The 27,445-nt window shown below is 48.1% G+C and overlaps 1 protein-coding gene across 1 annotated transcript; it reads right to left on the reverse strand.

Moving 5' to 3' along the window:
* Window positions 1-4,218: 4,218 nt before the first annotated feature.
* On the reverse strand, window positions 4,219-5,211 carry LOC119956732 (C2 calcium-dependent domain-containing protein 4C-like). Its single transcript, XM_038784069.1, has one exon. The coding sequence runs from the start codon at window positions 5,209-5,211 to the stop codon at window positions 4,219-4,221; it is 993 nt and encodes a 330-aa protein (XP_038639997.1).
* Between the last annotated feature and the right edge of the window lie 22,234 nt (window positions 5,212-27,445).

Raw genomic sequence — 27,445 nt, forward strand, 5'->3', positions numbered from 1 at the left:
CAATTATTTTTTCCAATTAAGGGGCAATTTAGTGCGGCCAATCCACCTACTCTGCACATTTTTGGGTTGTGGGGGCGAAACCCACGCAGACACGGGGAGAATGTGCAAACTCCACACAGACAGTGACCCAGAGCCGGGATCGAACCTGGGACCTTAGCGCCGTGAGCCGGTTGTGCTAACCACTAGGCCACCGTGCTGCCCTCAATGAAAACAATCCTAATCTACTCAACCTTTCTTCATAGCTAGCACCCTCCATACCAGGCAACATCCTGGTGAACCTCCTCTGCACCCTCTCTGAAGCATCCACATCCTTCTGGTAATGTGGCGACCAGAACTGCACGCAGTATTCCAAATGTGGCCTAACCAAAGTCCTATACAACTGGAACATGACCTGCCGACTCTTGTACTCAATACCCCGTCCGATGAAGGCAAGCATGCTGTATGCCTTCTTGTCCACTCTATCAACCTGCGTTGCCACCTTCAGGGTACAATGGACCTGAACTCCCAGATCTCTCTGTACATCAATTTTCCCCAAGACCCTTCCATTGACCATATAGTCTGCTCTTGAATATGATCTTCCAAAATGCATCACCTCGCATTTGCCTGGATTGAACTCCATCTGCCATTTCTCTGCCCAACTCTCCAATCTATCTATATTTTGTTGTATTCTCTGACAGTCCTCCTCGCTATCTGCAACTCCACCAATCTTTGTCCTTTACTTTATCCTTAATGCCATGCGTCTTTATCTTATGCAGCAACCTTTTGTGTGGCACTTTGTGAAAGGCTTTCTGGAAATCCTGATATACCACATCCATTGGCTCCCCATTATCTACCGCACTGGTAATGTCCTCAAAATATTCCACTAAATTAGTTAGGCACGACCTGCCCTTTATGAACCCATGCTGCCTCTTCCCAATGGGACAATTTCCATCCAGATGCCTCGTTATTTTTTCCTTGATGATAGATTCCAGCATCATCTCTGCTACCGAAATTAAGCTCACTGGCCTATAATTACCCACTTACCTCCTACCTCCTTTTTTAAACAGTGGTGTCACGTTTGCCAATTTCCAATCCGCCGGGACCACTCCAGAGTCTGGTGAATTTTGGTAAATTATCACTCGTGCATTTTCAATTTCCCTAGCCATCTCTTTTAGCACTCTGGGATGCATTCCATCAGGGCCAGGAGATTTGTCTATCTTTAGCCCCATTAGCTTGCCCATCACTACCTCCTTAGTGATAGCAATCATCACAATGTCCTCACCTGTCATAGCCTCATTTCTATCAGTCACCGGCATGTTATTTGTGTCTTCCACTATGAAGACCGACCCAAAAAACGTGTTCAATTCCTCAGCCATTTCCTCATCTCCCATTTTAAATCTCCCTTCTCATCCTCTAAAGGACCAATATTTACCTTAGCCACTCTTTTTTGTTTATATTCTGAGCAAGTTTACTCTCATACTCTATCTTACTCTTTATAGCTTTTTTAGTAGCTTATCATTGCCCCCTAAAGAATTCCCAATCCTCTAGTCTCCCACTAATCTTTGCCACTTTGTATGCTTTTTCCTTCAATTTGATACTCTCCCTTATTTCCTTCAATATCCATGGTCGATTTTCCCTCTTTCTACCGTCCTTCCTTTTTGTTGGTATAAACCTTTGCTAAGCACTGTGAAAAATCGCTTGGAAGGTTCTCCACTGTTCCTCAACTGTTTCACCATAAAGTATTTTCTCCCAATCTACCGTAGCTAGTTCTTCTCTCATCCCATTGTAATCTCCTTTGTTTAAGCACAAAACACAAATGTTTGATTTTACCTTCTCACCCTCTATTTGTATTTTAAATTCCACCATATTGTGATCGCTCCTTCCGAGAGGATCCCTAACTATGAGATCATGAATCAATTCTGTCTCATTACACAGGACCAGATCTAGGATAGCTTATTCCCTCGTAGGTTCCATTACATACTGTTCTAGGAAACTATCGCGGATACATTCTATAAACACCTCCTCAAGGCTGCCTTGACCGACCTGGTTAAACCAATCGACATGTAGATTAAAATCCCCCATGATAACTGCTGTACCATTTCTACATGCATCAGTTATTTCTTTGTTTACTGCCTGCCCCACCATAACGTTACTATTTGGTGGCCGATAGACTACTCCTATCAGTGACTTTTCCGCCTTACTATTCCTGATTTCCACCCAAATGGATTCAACCTTATCCTCCATAGCACCGATGTCATCCCTTACTATTGCCCGGATGTCATCCTTAAATAACAGAGCAACACCACTCCCTTACCATCCACTCTGTCATTCCGAATAGTTTGATACCCTTGGATATTTAACAGTCGTGACCATCCTGTAACCATGTTTCAGGATGGCCAGACAGACGGAGTGGCGTTGGAGTAATGAAATCCCGCCAGTAAAATGGGCCTGATGTCATGAGCTACCCTGGCTACCTTTCTGGGAAGAGTTCAATTCCCTTTAACTTCAAAAATCGAACTGTTTCTTGCAAGTCATGGGGAGATGGAGAGGGAAGGTGACATTATTTTTAACAATGAATATCGACAAAATGGCAGTGATTTATGACGATTCCCATCTTGCCCCGCCCCGCCCTAACAGGTTGCTGAAATTTATTTTGTAGATAGTAATCCCACAACGTGTGTAGTGTCAGCCTTTATCTGGAAACAGTGGCGTACCTCTGCAAAACAAGAGGTGATAAAGTCAAACCGTTCTCCTGATTGCATCTTGTGGCCACAGCAACAACACCAATTTCTGCTCCCGGGCCTGGTCAGGGTTTGTGGGTTGAACACACACATACATACATAACACACACACACATAACACACACACACACACATAACACACACACACACACATAACACACACACACACACACACACATAACACACACACACATAACACACACACACATAACACACACACACACACATAACACACACACACACACATAACACACACACACACACACACACATAACACACACAAATATAACACACACATACATAACACACACATACATAACACACACATACATAACACACACACACATAACACATACAAATATAACACACACATACATAACACACACATACATAACACACACACACACACACACATAACACACACAAATATAACACACACATACATAACACACACATACATAACACACACATACATAACACACACACACATAACACATACAAATATAACACGCACACACACATAACACACACACATACACACACACGCACACAGACACACACATAACACACACATACAAAACACACACACACATAACACACGCACATACATAACACACACACATACCACACACACATACCACACACACACATACACAGACACACACCCACACACATACCACACACACACATACACAGACACACACCCACACACATACCACACACATACACAGACACACACCCACAGACGCACACATACAGACACACACATAACACACACATACATAACACACACATAACACACACACATACATAAAACACACACACACAAACACACACACACACACATACCACACACACATACACAGACACACACCCACATACATACCACACACACACATACACAGACACACACATACCACACACACACATACACAGACACACACCCACACACATACCACACACATACACAGACACACACCCACAGACGCACACATACAGACACACACATACATAACACACACATAACACACACACATACATAAAACACACACACACAAACACACACACACACACATACCACACACACACACACATACACAGACACACACCCACATACATACCACACACACACATACACAGGCACACACCCACACACAACACACACATAACAGACACACACACATAACAGACACACATAACACACACACACATAACACACACATACCACACACACACATAGACACACACCCACACAACACACACACATACCACACACCCACACACACATAACACACAAGACACATAACAAACACACACACATAACACAAACATACATAACAAACACACACACAACAAACGCTCACACACACATGACACACAACAAACAGTCACACACATAACAACTTGACTCAGAGTTGCGTTTTTTTTATTTTTATTTCTAAATATACAAAAATAGCATTTTGAAAAGAAGCAGAAACAGATACATTTGCTGTTGTATTTAGGGTGGCAAAATGCCTGCTAACGACAATTGGCAAACTCCCAAAACAGAGTGCCTTCTCAATCGGGAGACTTTATTCATGACTTTAATTTTTAAAAACCTGGATTGCAATTGGTCCCCGGTGATTCCGAAGAAGAAGAAATCTTGGTTGAAGATCGGGTTCCTGCTCCTGCGGATGACAGCACTCTGCTGCTTCTGCTCTTTGCCAGGTTTGAGATGCAGAGACAGGCAGCAGTTGATAGCTTGACAATCTGTAAACTGTTCATACACACCCTCCATGCTGAGTAGCCGGATCCAAACTCTCTGCCCCTCTCTGCTGAACTCGGCTCGGAGCCGAAGAATGCCACTGCCCCCCAGGGTGGCAATGCTCTCCTTGGTCAGGCTGTGTCCCAGGGGGCAGGGGGCACCCTGCACTGCCTTGGCATTGCACTCCGGGCTGCTGCCAGGGGAGCTGGAGAGGGAATCATTCCTCCTGAAGCGACCCCCCTTCTTCACTGAGCTTCCCAGGAGCTTCCTCCAGCACCGTGCCCGGGGGGGCTGCTGGCAACTGGGCTGGGCAGGGGAGGCTGGCGCGCTACCTGGGCTCCCGGGGGCACAGGGGCGGCTGCATGTGGGGGATAACCCCAGGGGCACTGCAGTGTGAATGTGGAAGAGTGACTCCTTGCGCCGAGTGTTGGGGCTCTCGAGCAACCGGCAGAAGCCGTAGGGGGTGTCAGCCCGGGGGAGGTGGGGCAGCGACAGGGCTGCCCGAGACCCGGGGTCCCAATCCGTGCTGTCTCCGCCAGTCCGACCTTCCGCCAGCACCCGTTCCACCTTCAGACAGTCCCAAGCCCCGGGCGCTGCCAGCTGACACTCCTGGATGACATGTTTCACCACAGCCGCTGTCTTTACAGTTGAGCCCCGCACCTTTTGCAACTGCAGCTGGGGGGTGAACTTTGGAGGGATGAAAAACTCAGGAACGCGGTCGGGAGTCAAGACATTCACATAAAGCATGGTCCTTCGGCGGGGTGGGTTCGGCGGGGTGGGTTCGTTCAGGTGGGTAAACAGCCCCTTGGGATGAAGGTCTCGCTGGAAGAGTCAATCTGCAAACAGGAAGAAATTGCGAGTTATTTTCAAGCAAGGACTCCGGTGATTCAACTGGAATGATACAGACAAACCTCACTATCACTGAGATTGTGTCACAAACACGTCTGCCAAACAGCTTTCACTGCATTGCTACTCGAAAGCAACTTAGATGACTTCTTACGGTAATAAAGTTGCTGTAGATTTTACTAATTCAGATACTAATTTGTTGTACGAACAGCTCCTTCCTCCCTGCTACCTTGTGTTACAGAGCCCCCATACTGCCCACACTAGCCAGCTCACTAAGTACAAATCAATGGTTGGGTGGCACAGTGGTTAGCACTGCTGCCTCACAGCACCAGGGACCCGGGTTTGGTTCCGGCCTTGGGTGACTGTCTGTGTGGAGTTTGCACGTTCTCCCCGTGTGTGCGTGAAGTTTCCTCCGGGTGCTCCAGTTTCCTCCCACAGCCCAAAGATGTGCAGGTGGATTGGTCATGCTGAATTGTCCCTTAGTGTCCAAAGATGTGCAGGTTAGGTGGGGTTACAGGGATAGGGCAGGAGTGGGCCGAGGGTGTGTGCCCTTTCAGAGGGTTGGTGCTGACCCAACAGGCTGAATATTGTAGGGATTCTGTGGGTTCGAAGGATGCCGAAAAGGGGAGGGAACAATGTCTCCTGATCACTCAGTGGGACAAGGCTTTCCAGTCACAGAAACAGAAAACGCTGGAAATACTCAGCAGGTCAGGGGGTATCTACCTGGTGAAGGAGACAGAATTAATGCTTCAGCTGGTTGACTTTTCATCAGAATTGGAAAATGTTATTGATGGAACAGGTTTGAATAAAACACAGAGGCAGGGAAAGTTAGAGGGGGGGAGGGTATTGGGGGCGGGCTCGGTGGGGGGGGGGGGGAGGGGGAGAACAAAACAGAATATCTGTGATAGAGTGGAAGACAGAAAGTTTAAATGGCAAAGGGCGATGGAGATGGTTATGCTAAAAGCAAAGACACAAAAGATGGGCCCAGAGGAGGTGAAAAGCGAAATCGTCAACGGCTGCCACCCAAAAGGAAAATGTTCAAAGGACCCCCTCCTGTCATGGATCACTGGAGCCTCAACTGGGTCCTTTCCATTTCCTTCGCTTCAGCTCCCATCACTTCCCCTCCATCCCAGAACCACATTCGGGTTCCTCGTGTTCCATCAGCCTCCCTATTCAATGGATCTTCCGCCACTATGTCTGCCCCTCCAGCGTGGCGTAGCCACCAAACACATTGTTCCCTCCCCTTTTCGGCATTCGAAAATAGAAGGTAGCGTCACGGTAGCACAGTGATTAGCACTGTTACTTCACAGCTCCAGGATCCCAGGTTCGATTCCCGGCTTGGGTCACTGTCTGTGCGGAGTCTGTACTTTCTCCCCGTGTCTGCGTGGGTTTCCTCCGGGTGCTCCGGTTTCCTCCCACAAGTCCAGAAAGACATGTTGTTGGGTGAATTGGACATTCTGAATTCTCCCTCTGTGTACCCGAACAGGCGCCGGAATGTGGCGACTGCGGGATTTTCACAGTAACCTCATTGCAGTGTTAATGTAAGTCTACTTGTGACAATAAAGATTATTAAAAAGGGGCCATTCTCTTCATGACAGTCTGAGTCCATTCCTGAAAGCCCCAATCTCCTGTCCCTTTCCATGAAACCTCTTCAAATGCAGTCTGGGCGAAAACCTGTCAGAATCTATCTGTTCAGTCCGAAAGCATGACCCCTTGCCCCCACTCTGACCTCTCTGTTCCAATGAAGCTCACCTTAATCTCACCTCAGCTTCCAACTGGCCAATTTCACACCATCATTTCTGCTCCCATATTTTCTGATAGCAGCTGTTGGTGATGATTCCACTGTTTCCCACTAAGGCCTCCTCGGAATTGATATTTTCTTTGGTTTGAATCATAGAATTCCTACAATGCAGAGGAAGACCATTCGGCCCACTGAGCCTGCACCCACCCTCCGAAAGAGCACCCGATCTCGGTCCAATCACCCATCCTATCCCCGTAACCCTACCTAACACTTTGGACACCAAGGGCAATTTATCATGCCCGCCTTTTGGATTGTGGGAGGAAACCGGAGCATCCGGAGGAAACCCACGGAGACACGGGGAGAACGTGCAGACTCCGCACAGACCCAGCGGGGAATCGAACCTGGGACCCTGGCGCTGTGAGGCAGCAGTGCTAACCACTGTGCCACCGTGCTGCCGGCTGCCATTTTTTAGTCTGCATCAACATCCTGTGGGCTTTACTCAGTTCTGTTTTCCACCCTATCGTCTGTTTTTCCCCTCCCACAATCTCTCGACCTGCTTTAATATCTTTTACAAACTTTCCCCAGTTTCTTCTTTAGGTCATTAACCTGGATTTTCAGCATTTAAACTTTTTATTTTGCATTTCCAGCATCCTCAGTATTTTGCTTTCCCACTCAGTACAAAGCTGTTCAGATTCCTGATCACTCACTCCGTACAACATTCCCCAGATCTTTGGCCATTCTGCGGAATATTGTCGCATGTACATGCCATTCAGTAAGTCACATCATGTACACGGCTCAGAAGGAACCCAGGGGAAGCCCTCGCAGACACAGGGAGAACGTGCAAACTGCACACAGACAGTCACCCAAAGCAGGAATCGAACCCAGGCCCCTGGTGCTGTGAGGCAGCAGTGCTGACCATTGTGCCAACATGCCGCCATCTCTCTCGCCTCCCTTTTATTTGCCTTAATTATTCCCTACAGTAGCAAGTTCCACAATCAAACTGCTCTTGGGCTGAAGGAGTTGCTCATGTGTTTGTCATTTAAACAGAAGGAGGCCAATCAGCCCATCGCCTCTGCACCTAGCTAGTCCCATTCCCCATATCTCCATTGCGCTCTAACTTAGAACATAGAACAGTACAGCACAGAACAGGCCCTTCGGCCCTCAATGTTGTGCCCAGCCATGATCACCCTACTCAAACCCACGTATCCACCCTATACCCATAACCCAACAACCCCCCCTTAACCTTACTTTTTATTAGGACACTACGGGCAATTTAGCATGACCAATCCACCTCACCCGCACATCTTTGGACTGTGGGAGGAAACCGGAGCACCCGGAGGAAACCCACGCACACAGGGGGAGGACGTGCAGACTCCACACAGACAGTGACCCAGCCGGGAATCGAACCTGGGACCCTGGAGTTGTGAAGCATTTATGCTAACCACCATGCTACCCTGCTGTCAAACACATATCCAGCTCTCTTTTGATACCTCTTCTGGAATCCACCTCCACCGCTCTCCCAGGCAGTGCATTCCAAACCCCAACAACTCTCTAAGTGAAGAAGTTTCTCCTAATCTCATTCCTAGTTCTCTTGCTGACCATCTTGAAATTGTGACCCACCCCGTCACTGATGTACCAATCAATGGAAACAGAATATCCTTCTTTACCCTGTCAGAACTGTTCAGAACTTTGAACACGTCAATAAAGTCGCCTCTTAATCTCTGCTCCAAGGAGAACAAGCCCAATTTCTCCAATCTTTTGAACTCCAGGATGGGTTTATCAATAACTTTTTTCTCTTTATGATCCTAGTTCGTGAATCCCCAACATATGAAAACACTTCTCCATGCCGGCTATATTAAACCCTTTCACTATGTTCAAGGTCTCTCTCAGATCACCAGCCTGTTCAGTCCTTCCTGATGCACAAACACCTTACCAGATCGGAGAGGCTTTCACCTTCTCCGGTGTCTCGATTCCTTTTTAGAATATGGAGATAGGAACAGCTCACCGTACTCCCAGGTGCGAGCAAAACAAGGTTCAATACACGGCATTCCTTCTTTCTAATTCTGTCCCCTAGAAATAAACTCCAGTGTTTGTATTTTGTGTTTGCAAAAAAGGCCTTATTAAACTGCATTTCTAGTTGGAATGGTTTTTGTATCTGGACCACAGATCCCTTCGCTCATCAATGCATTTAGATTCTATCCAATGTTTCTGCCAAAATACACCACCTCCCATTGATCAATGTTGACGTTAATTTGCCAATTGACGCCCATTCTGTAAGTTTATTAATGACTCCCTGTCACAACTTTCCATTTCATTATCCACAACCTTAATTCGGTGTCACTTACAAATTTAGACAATGTTTTCACTTGGAAAGTTGGAAATTCGGCACGGTAGCACAGTGGTTAGCACCGTTGCTTCACAGCGCCAGGGTCCTAGGTTCCATTCCCAGCTTGGGATACTGCCTGTGCAGAGTTTGCCCCTTCTCCCCAGGTCTGCGTGGGTTCCCTCCGGGTGCTCCGGTTTCCTCCCACAAGTCCCAAAAGATGTACTGTTAGGTAATTTGGACAACCTGAATTCTCCCTCTGTGTACCCGAACAGGCGCCGGAATGTGGCGACTAGGGGATTTTCACAGTAACGTCACTGCTGTGTTAATTTAAGCCTACTTGTGACAATAAAGATTATTATTAGTCAGGATTTTGATCCAAGATTCCTACTCACTCAGTGTATCATCACCCAGAGTCCTGGTCACTCCGTGTGTTGATGTCCAGAGTCCTGGTCACTCTGATTGTTGATGTCCAGTGTCCTGGTCACTCTGAGTGCTGATGTCCAGTGTCCTGGTCACTGTGTGTGCTGATGTCCAGTGTCCTGGTCACTCTGAGTGTTAATGTCCGGTGTCCTTGTCACTGTGTGTGCTGATGTCTAGTGTCCTGGTCACTCTGTGTGCTGATGTCCAGAGTCCTGGTCACTCTGAGTGCTGATGTCCAGTGTCCTGGTCACTGTGTGTGCTAATGTCCAGTGTCCTGGTCACTCTGAGTGCTAATGTCCAGTGTCCTGGTCGCTCCGTGTGCTGATGTCCAGTGTCCTGGTCACTGTGTGTTGATGTCCAGTGTCCTGGTCACTCTGAGTGCTAATGTCCAGTGTCCTGGTCACACTGAGTGCTGATGTCCAGTATCCTGGTCACTGTGTGTGTTGATGTCCAGTGTCCTGGTCACTCTGAGTGCTGATGTCCAGAGTCCTGGTCACTGTGTGTTGATGTCCAGTTTCCTGGTCACTCTGAGTGCTGATGTCCAGAGTCCTGGTCACTGTGTGTTGATGTCCAGTTTCCTGGTCACTCTGAGTGCTTATGTCCAGTGTCCTGGTCACTCTGAGTGCTGATGTCCAGTGTCCTGGTCACTCTGAGTGCTGATGTCCAGTGTCCTGGTCACTCTGAGTGCTGATGTCCAGTGTCCTGGTCACTCTGAGTGCTGATGTCCAGTGTCCTGGTCACTCTGAATGCTGATGTCCAGTGTCCTGGTCACTCTGAGTGCTAATGTCCAGTGTCCTGGTCACTCTGAGTGCTGATGTCCAGTGTCCTGGCCACTCTGAGTGCTGATGTCCAGTGTCCTGGTCACTGTGCCACACATTTGTTTTTATAAACCAATCGATGATTCACCGCAGGTGCTCAACCCATTGGTCACACTCATTTATAAGCTTAACCAATCAAAGTGGAAATTCTGGCTTTTATTTCTTTCTGACCAATTGTATCCGACCAGCAGATTCAGCAGCTGGAAACAAACAGCAGCTTGTGCAGGAGGTTTGAGTAAAATCACTAAGCTGTAATGTGGCTTCTCCCGAGTTGTGTGTGGCCCCCCAAGCCCAGATGCTGAGTGCGTTGCCGAGTGTTTGCAATGTGTTTGCCCTGTGAGAGAGGGAGCTGCTCACACACCGAGCAATGGGCACAGCAGGGAATATCTCCTCTGCTGTACAATTCGTCCCGATCCCCTGGAAACGTAATTGAAACAAAGAACATTCACCCATTCAGCCAGATTAGTTTGAAGGACAGTGGAAGGTGTGTATGGAAGGTAACTGACAAGCATTGGCTCTTTACCCGGTCAGATCTTTTAATATTCTTTTGATTGAGCTGAGAAATAAAACCAAGGATGCCTCTGGATGTTTTATTTTTTGCTGTAGACAGTCCGTATGTTATGCATGAGACAGGCTGCTTCACTGAGTCACTGCAAATACAGGTTCAGGAATGTGTTGAGGGTGGGTGTTAGCTGTGGGGATGTGCATCACTGACAAAATGTGCTGAATAGAATTCTCAGATGCCGAGGCCAGGCTGATCCCAATGGAGGGTGAAGCAATGATTTTAAAATTCCCATCCTTGTTTTTTAAAAATGTTTTCAAATAAAAAAAATAACCTTTATCGTCACATTACATTATTTCATAGAATTTACAGTGCAGAAGGATAGCCCATCGAGTCTGCACTGGCTCTTGGAAAGAGCACCCTACCTCCACCCTATCCCCATAACCCTAACACTGCCTGGCCAATCCACCTAACCTGCACATCTTTGGACTGTGGGAGCAAACCGGAGCACCCGGAGGAAACCCACGCACACACGGGGAGAATGTGCAGACTCCACACAGACAGTGACCCAGCGGGGAATCGAACCTGGGACCCTGGTGCTGTGAAGCATGTGTGCTATCCACAATGCTACCGTGCTGCCCCATTAACGCTGCAATGAAGTTATTGTGAAAAGCCCCTAGTCGCCACATTCCGGCGCCTGTTCGGGTACACGGAGGGATAATTCAGAATGTCCAATTCACCTAACAGCTCGTCTTTCGGGACTCGTGGGAGGAAACCGGAGCACCCGGAGGAAACCCACGCAGACACGGGGGGAACGTACAGACAGTGACCCAAGCCGGGAATCGAACCCAGGCCCCTGGTGCTGTGAGGTGACAATGCTAACCACTGTGCTACCATGCCACCCTCAAATCTCACTTTATTTAGGGACTGTCTCAGGTGGTGAAAGGTGCTATCTGAGGAAGGATGTTCTTGCTCTGGAGGGAGTGCAGCGAAGGTTTACCAGGCTGATTCCTGGGGTGGCGGGACTGTCATATGAGGAGGGACTAAATCGGTTAGGATTATATTAATTGGAGTTTAAAAGAGTGAGAGGGGATCTCATAGAAACTTATAAAATTCAAACAGGATTAGACAGTAGATTCAGAATCATAGAATTTACAGTGCAGAAGGAGGCCATTCGGCCCATCGGGTCAGCACTGGCCCTTGGAAAGAGTACCCCACTTAAACCCACACCTCCACCTTATTCCCGTAACCCAGCAACCCCACCTAACCTTTTTGGACACTAACCCCACCTAATCTGCACATCTTTGAACTGTGGGAGGAAATCGGAGCACCCGGTTTCGGGAATAGAACCTGGGACCCTGGAACTGTGAAGCAACAGTGCTAACCACTGTGCTGCCCAGAAAGAATGTTTCCGATGGTGAGCGAGTCCAGAACTAAGGTTCTTAGTTTGAGGATAAGGGAGGGGGTCAACTTTTTAGCACTGAGGTGAGGAGAAATTTCTTCACCCAGAGAGTGGTGACTCTGTGGAATTCACCACCACGGAAAGGAGTTGTGTAATTTCAAGAAGGAATTAGATACAGCTCTTGGGGCTAAAGGGATCAAGGGATATGGGGGGAAGGCAGGATCAGGGCATTAAACTTGATGATCAGCCATGATCATAATGAATGGCAGAGCAGGCTCAAGGGGCTGAATGGACTCCTCCTGCTTCTATTCTCTCTGTTTCTATGAGTTAACCTTTCACAGAATGAGATTTTTTTAAGGAAGTACAAAGGCAGGAGATTTGCAAAGGGCCGGGCACACGATGGGGAATAGATAACAATGAAGATGAACAGGGCGAAAGGACAAAAGTCCCATTGGAAAGAAGAAACATATCTGTAGGTGGAACTAGACTGGGGGGGGGGGAGGAGGTTTGGGGAGGGTGGGGGGGGGGGGGGGGGGGAGAGGTGGGTGGAGGGGACCTTGGAACTGTGAAAGACCATCCTCCCAGATGTCCAATGACATTCAGCACAAGTGTAACTTTTTCACATTGGGTGAAATCCCTGAATGATTTAGTTGATGAAATGTGGGAGAGGATGAAAGAAATGTACAAGCGATAAAACACAACATGTGACTTGCCCAACAACAGCAATATGCCAGACCACCATCAAGCAGACACAATGCTGAGTTACACTCTCAGGTGAGGAAGAGTCTATTTAGTCTTCAGCTGTGATATCAGAGCTGGAGGACGTTCTGACCAGATCGCTTATCGATTTCTTTCGCTCTCTGGCTCCGGGAATGCACACCAAAAATGGTTAGGAAAAAAAAATCTTTCCCCATTACATTTCGGCTGAGAAAGAAGTTTATTTCGGAAAGGTGATGATTCCATGTTCTGGGAATAGCCTAGCCAGCTGAGCTGGGACAGTTTACATATGTCACATCACCGAGCCCTCATCAACCCCTCGCTTATCTGAAGCATTCGTTTAGACTTCAAAGTGACTCAGGAACAGATGGATTTATTTAAGCTCTGATTTCCCCACTCACCCATAGACAGAAAGGTGTTTCCGATTTAGAGGGGCAGCACGGTAGCATGGTGGTTAGCATAAATGCTCCAGGGTCCCAGGTTCGATTCCCGGCTGGGTCACTGTCTGTGCGGAGTCTGCACGTCCTCCCCATGTGTGTGTAGGTTTCCTCCGGGTGCTCCGGTTTCCTCCCACAGTCCAAAGATGTGCGGGTTAGGTGGATTGGCCATGCTAAATTGCCCGTAGTGTCCTAAAAAGTAAGGTTAAGGGGGGGGGTTGTTGGATTACGGGTATAGGGTGGAAACGTGGGTTTGAGTAGGGTGATCATTGCTCAGCACAACATCGAGGGCCAAAGGGCCTGTTCTGTGCTGTACTGTTCTATGTTCTATGTAAAAGGTGGAGTATTTTCCCTAATTTTTCGTTTTTGAAGTGTTCCAATCCTCTGTTCTTAACCCCACAGCCAAACTGAGATAAGGTAAAGTAAGTAGGTTGGTTTATTTGACGCACACACAAAAAATCTGCCCCTTTCTTGCATTTATACAATAAAAGAGGGGGTAAGGAAAGGAAGGACAAAGGCCCATCAGAAGAATAAGAAACCTGCCATCACGAGTCCAATAGGTCCATGTGCAATGAAGGTACTTTCAGATGGCTTTTTCCGGTAGAAATTCCTGCTATGGGTCCTAGGAACCTGGTTGAATCCATGGAAGCTGCAGCGGAGAATTCATGTACCCGGGGAATTAGCTCAGTCTGTGGGCGAAATCCAGGGTTCTTTCTGGAGGTCAGACTTTGAGAGAGAGATTTTCACTTTGGAGGTTCATCCACAACTGACTATTGATTAAAAAGCTGTATAATTGAGGGAATTCAAGAAGCGCACGTTTCGGTCACTTGACAGGGTGGCTTCACGTTGGGCTGTTCAGTTAACAAGGCCCCCTTGCTAAAACCCATTGTATTTTTGAGCAGGTAAGTGTGGAACCATTGGCACGATGTTGGAGATGGGCAGCTATAACTCATTCCGCCTTTGCCCATAGCTGGCTGCTGCGGATTCCTTTCTATTAGCTGTTGTTTTTTTTAAAAATTTAGATTACCCAATTATTTTTTCCAATTAAGGGGCAATTTAGCGTGGCCAATCCACCTACTCTGCACATTTTTGGGTTGTGGGGGCGAAACCCACACAGACACGGGGAGAATGTGCAAACTCCACACGGACAGTGACCCAGAGCCGGGATCGAACCTGGGACCTCAGCGCCGTGAGGCGGTTGTGCTAACCACTAGGCCACCGTGCTGCCCTTCTATTAGCTGTTGTGTTGGCTTGGCGGGAATATTAATCCAATATGTTCCATTCCAGGCATTTGATGTGTTAGTCTGCGTCCATTTTTAAACTGCTCAGAAACTTCCAGAATGACCATCATGTGGTCAGCAGTGGCCATTTCAGTCCAGTCATTTGTCGATAAAACAAAGAAGTTTATAAAGTAGCAAGGGTGACGTAGATATATTTTTTCCTTCCTGTCTTCTGATCATGTCTCTCGCTGTCTCCAATATTCTCCTGATATATTCCAACACAATGATTTTCCTGATGTAAATGGTTCTTCTTGCAGTTTGAGCCAATGCATAGAACATAGAACAGTACAGCACAGAACAGGCCCTTCGGCCCTCGATGTTGTGCCGAGCCATGATCCCCCTACTCAAACTCACGTATCCACCCTATACCCGTAACCCAACAACCCCCCCCCCCCCCCAACCTTACTTTTTAGGACACTACGGGCAATTTATCATGGCCAATCATGGGTTAGGTGGATTGGCCATGCTAAATTGCCCGTAGTGTAAGGTTAATGGGGGGATTGTTGGGTTACAGGTATACGGGTTACGTGGGTTTAAGTAGGGTGATCATTGCTCGGCACAACATCGAGGGCCGAAGGGCCTGTTCTGTGCTGTACTGTTCTATAATCCACCTAACCCACACATCTTTGGACTGTGGGAGGAAACCGGAGCACCCGGAGGAAACCCACGCACACACGGGGAGGACGTGCAGACTCCGCACAGACAGTGACCCAGCCGGGAATCGAACCTGGGACCCTGGAGCTGTGAAGCATTTATGCCAACCACCATGCTACCCTGCTGCCCAACAGAGGAACACCTTCAATTCTGATGTGAAGCATTAACTGTTTCACTCTTTTTTAAGGTTCTGATTGTTTTTTTTTAAGATCATAACTTTGCCTCAAGCGTGATTGATATGTGTTCACAATTCCATACTTTTGCATCCTGCGAATTAAAAGTTAGTCTTTTTACATTTTAACAGCAGTAAATAAGAATACAGAAAAGACACACGCTTCCAATCACAACCCGATGTTGTCCTCCTGATACCTTTGTAGCCTGCTGGGTCTCCGTGAGACACCAGCAAAGCCTGATGGTCAAAAAGGCCAACTTGGCATAAGCTTATGAACTGAGTGGGCGGCGGAGCTGAGGTGATCTGCAGTGTGAAGATGTGGTTGTTGCTGTACCTCAGATTGGACATGTGATTGATCACGTCCTCTGTGAGCACGATCAATGACGGAAGGATCTGGATAAAAGGAGAAAGACCTTAGACATCGATAGTGTCAAGCTGCAGGAACAACCATCGTAAAGGAACGCTGAGTCCGGCACTCAGACACATCAGAGCCCATCGGGAGTGAGACGGACTGTAGCCACCTAAAATGGACGCTGAGCTACAAAGTAAGCCAAGCGCTAAGACTGCAGGGAAACAGGCAGTTTAGCCAAAACAGCAGTCTGCAAAGAGAGCATTTTGCATTCTGCAAGTAGCAGAAACCAGTTTGGGCTCAGGTGAGAAGACCTTAGTTAGGTGCAAATGGCAAAACGCTTTGCATGCTAATGAGGCAATCAGACCTGAACACCCACACAATAGAAACATTTGATTCTGAATGGACACATTTGAATCAAGGCCCAGACATCGAGGCACCAGAAACCTCCAAACAAAAGGGCATAAGAAACGCCCCCCCCATCACGGAGACCCCCTCGCATTGGGGAATTCAAACAGTATCGATGAGGAATTGACCCAATAGATAACCAAAGGTTAAAGCCCGCCCAAGAAGAGGGAAGGACATTGGGATCCCTATAAAAGACAGGGACCTCGTGTTGTCCGGTCTGTTGTTTGTGCTCCGGCTTAACTTCAATCAAGATCTGTTGTTCCGTGCTCCGGCCCTGACCAAGACCTTGAAGCTACATCCTGACTCCAGCCGTTGAGCACCAGCCGCCGAACCGTAAGTGCCAGTACGACGCTCGCTACGCGAACTAAGCCCGCTAGAACCCCCAGTGACCAGAACGCTTGCTGAAGGTTGCAGCCCAAGACCAGGACGAAGGCCTCGCTCCCTGACCTTGCCTGTTCCTGTTAGATAAGTATTCTGATTACTTTAGTTTAGTCATAGCTTAGTCTCTTAGTGTGTGCATGAGTATTTATTATAACTGTATAATAAATATTATCGTTTGGACCTTACTAATCGGTGTATCGTCTTTATTACTTTGAACTTGACCTTGGAATACTTGTGACGGTGTCTATACGGCACCTGGCGACTCCTAAGCTGAATAAATACATAGAACAGAGCCTAGTGGTGTTAAGCACTTGGAAGTTAATACACCCCAATAAACGCGTTTTACACTCATAGCAAAACGTGCAACAGGACCATCTGCCTCGCTATGTAAAATCTAAGCCCAAACCGTGAGTTTTGCCACCTTGTGTAATAGAGTTTTGACCCTTTGTGATAACTTTGCCCAAATCAGTAACTGGTCAGGTACAATAAAGGAGATTGTTGAACGATAAACATTAGGGTTTGAGTATCTTGTCTGCTGCGTTAGTTGTCCCAAATCTGAGGTGCAGCACTTTTGATAATGTCCATCCAAGTCTCATTTACCGTAGGGGTGGTACAGTGGCGCCCCTGTGGTAAATAGCGCTGAGGACTCAGGTTCAATCCCGGCCCCGGGTCACTGTCCATGTGGAGTTCGAACATTGTCTGCGTGGATTTCAACCCACAACCCAAAGATGTGCAGGGTAGGTGGATTGGCCTCGCTAAATTGCCCTTAATTGGAAAAACATTTGGGTATTCTAAATTTAATGAAAAAAAGAAAAAAGCCTCATATACCATCTGCTGCACTCAGCCCTCAGACTCAATACTTCTGCTCATTATCTCAACCTAATGGTTGGTACATATGGGTCAATGGGATCATGAATCAATAGACGGACAATGCCAAGAGCCTGCAGAGACCATATTGATCCCGAATCAGATGTCTCAGTTTTGCACAGCTTATTTCCCTTTATCCATGGACCTATATTGCCTGCCGAAAACATGATGATGTCCCTGTATATTTATAATTAACACTAAGGAGTCACATTTTATTGCAGCATTCTGATTGGCTGATGGATGACAGGCAGCACAGTGATTGAAAATGAAATGAAAATCGCTTATTATCACAAGTAGGCTTCAAATGAAGTTATTGTGAAAAGCCCCTAGTCGCCACATTCCGGCGCCTGTTCGGGGAGGCTGGTACGGGAATTGAACTGTGTTGCTGGCTTGCCTTGGTCTGCTTTCAAAGCCAGCGATTTAGCCCTGTGCTAAACCAGCCCCTGGTTAGCACCGTTGCTTCACAGCCCCAGGTTCCCAGGTTCGATTCCCCGCTGGGTCACTGTCTGTGCGGAGTCTGCACGTTCTCCCCGTGTCTGCGTGGGTTTCCTCCGGCTGCTCCGGTTTCCTCCCACAAGTCCTGAAAGACGTGCTTGTTAAGTGAATAGGACATTCTGAATTCTCCCTCTGTGTACCCGAACAGGTGCCGGAATATGGCGACTAGGGGCTTTTCACAGTAACTTCATTACAGTGTTAATGTCAGCCTACTTGTGACAATAATAAAGATGATTATTATTATTGAATGTTTATGTTGGTCCGTAAGCTTCCACATTGTATCAATGCTCACCTTACTTTTCATATTTCCTTTCCTATTGTTTGGGGGTAATGTTCAGATTATTGCCTTCCACTCCACTTGTATCCACTCTTAGTTTCCCCCAAAAGTGCAATGCAGGTGTGATTAATATTGTACAACCTTGACGTTGATCCAGATAGTCTCCTCTCTCTCTCTCAGTGGGCTGAATGTAGATTTGATGGTGGTTGCCACCCATTATGTAACATGGGGACTGCATTCACGCCTCAGGGAGATCTTCCAAAATCCAAGATAATTCATTCAAAAGATTATCCTAAACACCAGAGTGACGTCCTTCACAAACTCATTCAGAACCCCAAAGCTACTTTGACAAAGAGACACGGTTTCTTTATGGGCTGAAACCTGTTCTCTGAGGACGTTATTTCCTGAATCATCAGGGCAGTAACTTATTCCTGAGACCTGGTTTCAAATTCTTTCAGTGCAGCCTTTATCCCGGAAATGCGAATCACGATCGGGCGGAGAATCGCAAGTCATCCAAAAATTGATGTTGGTGCCCTGTAGCCTCACCAGCTGTCTCTTCCTGGTAAGGCTGCCAGCAATGACTGCCTCTGCCAGCACTGACTGCCTCTGCCAGCACCACCCAGGCAGTGTTCAGGAGGTCTGGCTTGAGTCTGCGGCCCACCCTGAGGAAGAGGGTGCCCCTCCTCCCCTCACTGACATGCAGCTGTGGGTCCACCGTGGATTCCAGACCCGGGAGGCAGGTCTTCTGGGAGCCATCTTGGAGCACTTCAGAACAGGCCCTTTGGCACTAACTCCGGCCCCAGGCAGTTCGAACGCCCGCTGGTCCGGAGATTTGCTCTACATTCGCGCCGCCAGAGTGCTGGTGCATTTGCATGTCCTGACTCGCTTAACAAATAGCGCCCCCAATGGGAAAGCAAATCGCACGTTATTCAGTCCCGGCGGCAACACTTCTGCCTCCAATCTGTGTTTAAAAAGCACTTTGGGGATGTTTACTACATCAATGTCGCCACATAAATATAAGTAGTTGTTGTACAATCCCATCTGTTTCCTCCCACTGATTTATTTCTTTTTCATTTTTCGTTTTTTATAAATTTAGAGTACCCAATTCATTTTTTCCAATGAAGGGCCAATTTAGCGTGGCCAATCCACCTAGCCTGCACATCTTTGGGTTGCGGGGGCGAAACCCACGCAGACACGGGGAGAATGTGCACGGACAGTGACCCAGAGCCGGGATCGAACCTGGGACCTCGGCGCCGTGAGGCAGCAGGGCTAACCCACTAGGCCACCGTGCTGCCCACCCACTGCACCACCGTGCTGCCCACCCACTGATTTATTTCCAAATCAGGAACTATTTCCTTTTTTCTCTCTTGGGCTCCCTCTGCCGGACGATCCGAGTTCATAGCAAAACATTGCTCAACATTCAGCCTTGTGTTGGAGTGAATCCTTCAGTTGGCAAGACTAACGACAGTTTCAGTTCATAAGCCTTGCCATTTAACCCAACTAACCGCCTCAAAAATTGTTTTTGAAACGCGGACGCCTCTTCCTACTATTCGCGACGATTGGCCGAGGGTGTGGAACTTTTCCCCTGGGATTCACATGTGACATTTGCAGTTAAATTGAAGCTTTGAGGACGGATCTGCTTTGGCATGTTGCCATTGGGTGATCCAGCAATGCCGGGCGGTTACCACTGCAGAGGTATCCCGGACTGGGACTGGGTCAAAGACCTGGATAATCCCACCAATTCCTTCACCACAATTCACCTCCACCGTAATTCAGGGCAGGTAAGAACGGACCATTATGGCTGGAAAATGTCCTTTCCAGCAACGCCACTTTCCTGAGAATGAATTATAAAATATAAATATGTTTTGAAAAGGGAGTCACCATGGCTAAAGTGAGTTTGTTTCCCATAGTTGTTGGGGTTTTATCCAATCAATTTACAACAAACACCATGGGCCTTCCATTGTTGGGTGGCACCTGAGGCCTTTTTCTTAGCGATGGTTGAATTTACCTGGGCGCAGGTATGTCACAGCGGGTCCTCCCGCATGTGTGGAACTCCCGCTGGACAAATGGATCTCCAGGAACAGGGTTGAGGGTTCAGGTGATGGTCAGTGTCTGTGATTGTGCCAATCATCACCCAGAGATTAATAGATCTCTGATGAACAATAATGTAAAGGGTTATGGGGATGGTGGGTGTCAAAGGCATTGAATTGTCCGATCAACCACGATCGTGCTGAATGGCGGAGCAGGCTCGACAGGCTGAATGGCCTTATCCTGTTCCTATGAAATCAACAAATTAGGAAATGGTTGGCGCCCGCATTCGTCACACATTGGACACAGGGTACAATCCCAATGCTGGAGTGGGAAGGCCCAAGTCCCCCAAATATGGCTTCATGAGACTGGGGAGTTGTAAATACCTCTGTTGGGAGAGAGAGTTGACTAAAATAGAAGGAGGTGTTGGGGAGGAAGGTAAAGGACTGGGAGGAGCGGGGAGGCGATTGAGCAGAGGGGTAGAAAAGGCCTTCAGGTCTGCTGAACATTGCGGAATATTTCACTTCCCATTCCTCTCATGTCCACATCTGGAAAGGTGTTTTCTACCAGATTTGCTGTTTTGGTCACCCCCTTGCTGGGTAGGCCGTGGCCTTGTTTCCCTTAAAGGACGCGGCCTGGCACAGGCTGGGTTTCGCACAGGCCAATTCCTCTCCTGTTTATGTCCTGGGCACCTCTTTCTGTGCTTCTATAGAGCGGCGAGTGAAGCACATTGGACTGGGGATGAACCCTGCACGGTATGTCCACTGTAGTGGACGTTTAGCCTGTTCTGTTCCTGAGAAACCCATGTAAATATTGAGACAATGTCCGTTCCAATTATAATGAGCTCAGGGGAGGGCACTTATGAGGGCGGGGGGGGGAGGGGGGGGGGGGGGGGGGGCACGGTGGTGAAGAGGAAAGATCAATAAGAGGAATAGATCTTCACAATAGAACAGTCAAGTTTCAAAAGGCTTGTCTTTAGATTGAAGGGACTTTGGAAGAAAATATCCTTTAAGAAAACATTATCGCAAACACATTCAACAAAATAACACAAGCCACATCTAATCAAAGTATGCAGTTTGGACATTTTTCCCTTTTTTACCCCCACTCTCCCCAACCCTCCGCTCCCTCCACCACAAACAGCTGCTCGAATATAGCCATGAATGGTCTTCTCCGTACCTCAAAGCCCTCCTCCAACCTGAGAAATTCGTACAACAGGCCGCGACCCTCCCTCTGGTTTAGCTCAGTGGGCTATACAGCTAGTTTGTAATGCAGAACAAGGCCAGCAGCGTGGGTTCAATTCCCGTACCGTCTTACTCGAACAGGCCCCGGAATGTGGCAACTAGGGGCTACAGGTATAGGGAAGATTTCAGGAGCTGGAGGAGGCTACAGAAATAGGGAGGGTTGGAGAGGCTAGAGGAGGATACAGAGATAGGGAAGGTCATCGGGGTTGGAGGAGGTTACAGAGATGGGCAGAGGTGTAGGGCTGGTGGAAATTACAGAGATAGGGAGGGTTGTAGGGACTGGAGAAGGTTACAGAGATGGGGAGGGTTGTAGGGACTGGAGGAGATTACAGAGATAGGGATGGTTGTAGGACTGGAGGAGGTTACAGAGAAGGAGGGTTGTAGACCTGGTGGAGGTGACAGAGATAGGGAGGGTGTAGGGACTGGAGGAGGTTACAGAGATAGGAAGTGTGTAGGGACTGGAGGAGGTTACAGAGATAAGGAGGGTTGTAGGGACGGGAGGAGGTTACACAGATAGGGAGGGTGTAGGGACTGGAGGAGGTTACAGAGATAGGGAGAGTTGTAGGGACTGGTGGAGGTTACAGAGATAGGGAGGGTTGTAGGGACTGGAGGAGGTTACACAGATAGGGAGGGTGTAGGGACTGGAGGAGGTTACAGAGATAGGGAGGGGGTGTAGGGACTGGAGGAGGTTACAGAGATAGGGAGGGTGTAGGGACTGGAGGAGGTTACAGAGATAGGGAGGGGGTGTAGGGATGGGAGGAGGTTACAGAGATAGGGAGGGTGTAGGGAAGGGAGGAGGTTACAGAGATAGGGAGGGGGTGTAGGGACTGGAGGAGGGTACAGAGATAGGGAGGGTGTGTAGGGACTGGAGGAGGTTACAGAGATAGGGAGGGTGTAGGGACTGGAGGAGGGTACAGAAATGGTGGAGGATGAGACGATGGAGGGCTTTGAAAACAAGGATTTTAAAATCAAGAGATGATTTGCCCAGGTGCCAGTGTAGGTCAGTGAGCACAGGGGCAATAGGGTAATGGGACACCCTGCAAGTTAAACACGCTAACAGAGATTTAGACGAACTCAAGTTGAAGGTGATCCATGTTTCCCGGCTGTGTATGGTTGGCAGACAATGATTGCCCCCGCTGGTACAATCGACAATGCTCCTTCACCGTCAGTGAGGACTGAACATCGTCACGTCAGGGCTCGATATCTTTGTTGACAGCGCCACCATGTGCCTCTTCACAGGATTAACTCTCAGCTCCAGTGTTATCTCTTGTCGCTATATTTAATCAGCAGGCTGATCATTTGAACCAAACTGCCCTCTTGACTCCAGCATTTCTGTCAGAGTTAGATGGTAATGGGCTTGATCTCCGCTCCAAACTGTCCCTGGGCAGTGGAGAGTAGAATCAGGTTTCAAAATACTGGATGGAAATCCAGCAAGGTATTTACAGAATTATACAGCTTCAACAACACTCGAGACGCTCGATACCATCCAGGGCAAAGCAGCTTGATTGCTCCTCCTTCCATAAACATTCAAACCCTCCATCACCGACAAAAATTCGCAGCCGTGTGTGCCATCTGCAAGATGCACTGCAGTAACCTACCAAGGTTCCTTAGGCAACGCCTTCCAAGCCCACGACCACTACCATCTAGAAGGACAAGAGCAGCAGATACCTGGGAACCCCACCACCTGGAGGTTCCCCTCCAAGTCACTCTCCAACCTGACTGGGAAATATATCGGCCGTTCCTTCGCTGTAACTGGGACGACATCCTGGAACTCCCTCCCTAACAGCACAGTGGGTGTACCTACAGCTCAAGGAGTGCAGCAGTTCAAGACGGCAACTGAAGGGAACTGGCTATTTCGGATAAGGTTAAAGGGTCATTGATTTAGCCATTTTAATGTAAATACTAATGCCCAGTTTAAAATCCATTTTAAACTGGATTTCCTCATATAACTTCAAGCATAACTTAGATTACAAAAACACACAGCTTGCAGAATTTGAAACATCTAAAAAAGATATCTAAAGCTGATGCAACATTCTTCTGAAGGTCAAATTGGCATTGTAATTCATATGAGCTCTGCCATTGTTCAAATGAACAGAATCGCAGAGTTCAGCACATACCAGTTTAATTTTTTTTTAAATTTTTTATTCTCCTTTTCCACATTTTCTCCCAAATTTACACCCACCAACAATAAACAATAATCAGCAACAAATATGTCAATCCCCATAAAAATAACAACGATCCCATCCTCCCACCAAACCCCCAAACCTCAGCCCACATGTTTACATAAACAAATGACAAAAAGGAATCAGGGATCACCCATAGTCACCATTAACACACACTCCCTCCCCTCCCCCTCTCCCTCCCCCGACCCTTCCAACCCCCCCCCCCCCCAACTAATGCTCGATGTTATCCAGTTCTTGAAAGTGCATAATGAATAACGCCTATGACTTATAGAACCCCACCGAGCTTCTCCTCAGTTCAAACTTAACCTTCTCAATGGTCAAGAATTCCAACAGGTCCCCCCCCCCCCCCGCCACGCCAGGGTACAGGGCGGAGAGGCCGCTCTCCATCCCAACAGGATCCGCCTTCGGGCGATCAACGAGGCGAAGGCTACAACATCTGCCTCCACACCCGTTTCCAACCCCGGCTGGTCCGACACCCCGAATGTGGCCTCCCGGGGACCCAGTTCCACGTGCAACACCTTGGAAACTACCCTAAAAACCTCCTTCCAGTAATCGTCTAACTTTGGACAGGACCAAAACATATGAACATGATTAGCAGCGCCCCCCCCTTCCTCCCCCCCAAACAAGGCTCACACACATCTTCTACCCCTTCAAAGAATCGGCTCATCCTCACCCTCATGAGGTGCACTCTGTACACCACCTTCAGCTGTATCAGCCCCAACCTCACGCATGAGGTGGAGGCATTCACTCTCCGGAGCACCTCACACCAGAACCCCTCCTCCATATCCTCTCCCAACTATTCCTCCCACTTTGCTTTGATCCCTTCCAGTGATGCAAGATGCCCCTTCAGTGGGGCAACACGGTAGCATAGTGGTTAGAACAATTGCTTCACAGCTCCAGGGTCCCAGGTTCGGTTCCCGGCTGGGTCACTGTCTGTGCGGAGTCTGCACGTCCTACCCGTGTGTGCGTGGGTTTCCTCCGGGTGCTCCGGTTTCCTCCCACAGTCCAAAGATGTGCAGGTTAGGTGGATTGGCCATGCTAAATTGCCCTTAGTGTCCAAAATTGCCCTTAGTGTTGGGTGGGGTTACTGGGTTATGGGGATAGGGTGGAGGTGTTGACATTGGGTAGGGTGCTCTTTCCAGGAGCCGGTGCAGACTCAATGGGCCGAATGGCCTCCTTCTGCATTTTAAACTCTATGATTCTATGATGCCTTATTCTCTTCCAAAATAGTTGTGTAAACCGCTGACACTACCCCTTCTCCAGTCCCCCTGTCGTCAGCACCTCCTCCAGCAATGTGGAGGTCGGCTCCCCCGGGAAATTCCCCCCGTTCCAGCCCATACTTCGCTTCCAGCTCCTTCAATCCTGCAAACCGACCCCTGAGAAACAAATCTTTTATGTCTTAATCCCCTTCTCCTCCCATTTCCGAAAATTTCCATCCCACCTCCCTGGCTCAAATCTGTGGTTCCCTCGAATCGGCATTTCCCTTGACCCTGCCCCCGACCCGAAGTGTTGGTGAAACTGCCTCCAAATTCTCAATGAAGCTATTACTACCGGACTCCCTGAGTATTTCCCCGGAGCTATCGGGAGCGGGGCCGTTGCTAGTGCTTTCAGTCCCGACCCCCTGCAGAAACGCTCCTCCATTCTGACCCACTGGGAATCAATCCCTCTGACCCAGCCCCGCACCTTCTCCACATTCGCCGCCCAGTAGTAGTACATCAGGTTCGGGAGACCCAAACCCCCTGCCTGCCTTCCCCTCTGTAGCAGCACCTTCCTCACTCTGGCCACCTTCCCATCCCATATGAACAATGTAATCCTTCCCTCAATCTCCCTGAAAAAAGCCTTTGGCAGGAAAATCGGTAGGCATTGAAAAATCAACAGAAATCACGGCAACACGTTCATTTTAACTGCCCTCACCCGACCCGCCAGTGACAGAGGGAGACCATCCCACCTTGCCAGGTCAGCTTTCACTCTCCCCACCAAACTAGAGATGTTGTACCTGCGAAGCCTCCCCCACTCCCGGGCAACCTGCACCCCCAAATACCTAAAGTGAGCCCCTGCCCTACGGAATGACAGTCCCCCCACCCCTGCCCCCACCCCCGGCCGAGACAACACAAAATACTCAATCTTGTTTAGATTCAGCTTGTACCCCAGCACATACCAGTTTAATGATAAGAGCAGAGTTTGCATTCCAACACACATTTAAGAACTCCACATGCAACATTTATATTAATTTTAAAAGTTCAACAAGATAACGTTGCACATTGATGATTGACAGCTAACCATCCAACCAAATGCATTTGAGATCCATCCAAATCAATCAGCACATTGCAGGGGTACGGACAGATGGAGTCAGACTGGTAACATTCTCTTTAAACATAGAGGTCCGGGCAGCCATTTTCCATCCTGGATCATTCTATGCCTTTTACCTGACTACTCGCTATCCTTATTTCGTATTTTCATATTTCCACTCTAACTCTTGAACTTTGTGCAAGCTGTTTTGTATTTTCATATTTCCACTCCAACTTTTGAACTTTGCGCAAGCTGTTTTGCTTTGAGCAAGAACCATTACTGTATTTTGAAAGTAAAATTTGTTGTAAACCATTAAGCCAATTATTTCTCTTTAAGTCTTTTGCTGGCAAGGGCTTTATTGAGAACATTTGATTTGTAACCACAAGAAGATCTTAGTCTCTCAATTATAATCAATCAACACAATAAAAGATTTTTATTTCGCATCCGAGAAGTGTAACTTAAATTCTCCTGAGCTTTGAAGTGTATACGAGATGACACTTAAACTGAACGGTAGATTCCTGCAGCAACTCTTTCTGAAGGACAATTAGGGATGGGCAATAAATGCTGGCCTGACGACGCCCACATCCCGTAATGAACTTTAAAAATACAAAGGAGGCCATTCAGCTCATTGTGTTTGTGCTGGCTCTTTGAGAAAGTTATCCAATGGTTCAGGCAGTGCCAGGCTTGCATTTTTCTTGCACCGGCAATCAGGCCCTGGGTGTGCCCTGCCCGTGCGAGGTGGGGTGCAAGGAGTCCTATGGACCGTCTTATAGATGAGTTGGGCTTTGGGGGAATCCGGTCGTCATGTCAGGGTGTTTGGAGATTGGGACGCCATTTAAAAATGGGTCAAGATGGAGGAGGATTCCTGTAAAGGATCCAATCTGCGGGCTATGGTGATGGCTCCGCTGCCGTTAGCTCCGGGGAAGTAGACGGGGAGCCCGGTGGTACTGCCGGCGGTCAGGGTGAGGAATTAGTTGAGGAGACATCTTAAGTTGGAGGGGATGTCAGTGTTGGCGCCGCTGAATGGGAACCACAGGTTCAAGCCAGGGGAGATGGATGGGATGTGTGGGAAATGGAGGGAGGCGGGAAGGGAGAGGGTTCGGGACTTGTACTCGGAAGGGAAGTTGGCAGGTCTGGATGAGCTGCGG

Source organism: Scyliorhinus canicula, chromosome 24 (genome assembly GCF_902713615.1).
Source record: "Scyliorhinus canicula chromosome 24, sScyCan1.1, whole genome shotgun sequence".
Classification (NCBI taxonomy): domain Eukaryota; kingdom Metazoa; phylum Chordata; class Chondrichthyes; order Carcharhiniformes; family Scyliorhinidae; genus Scyliorhinus; species Scyliorhinus canicula.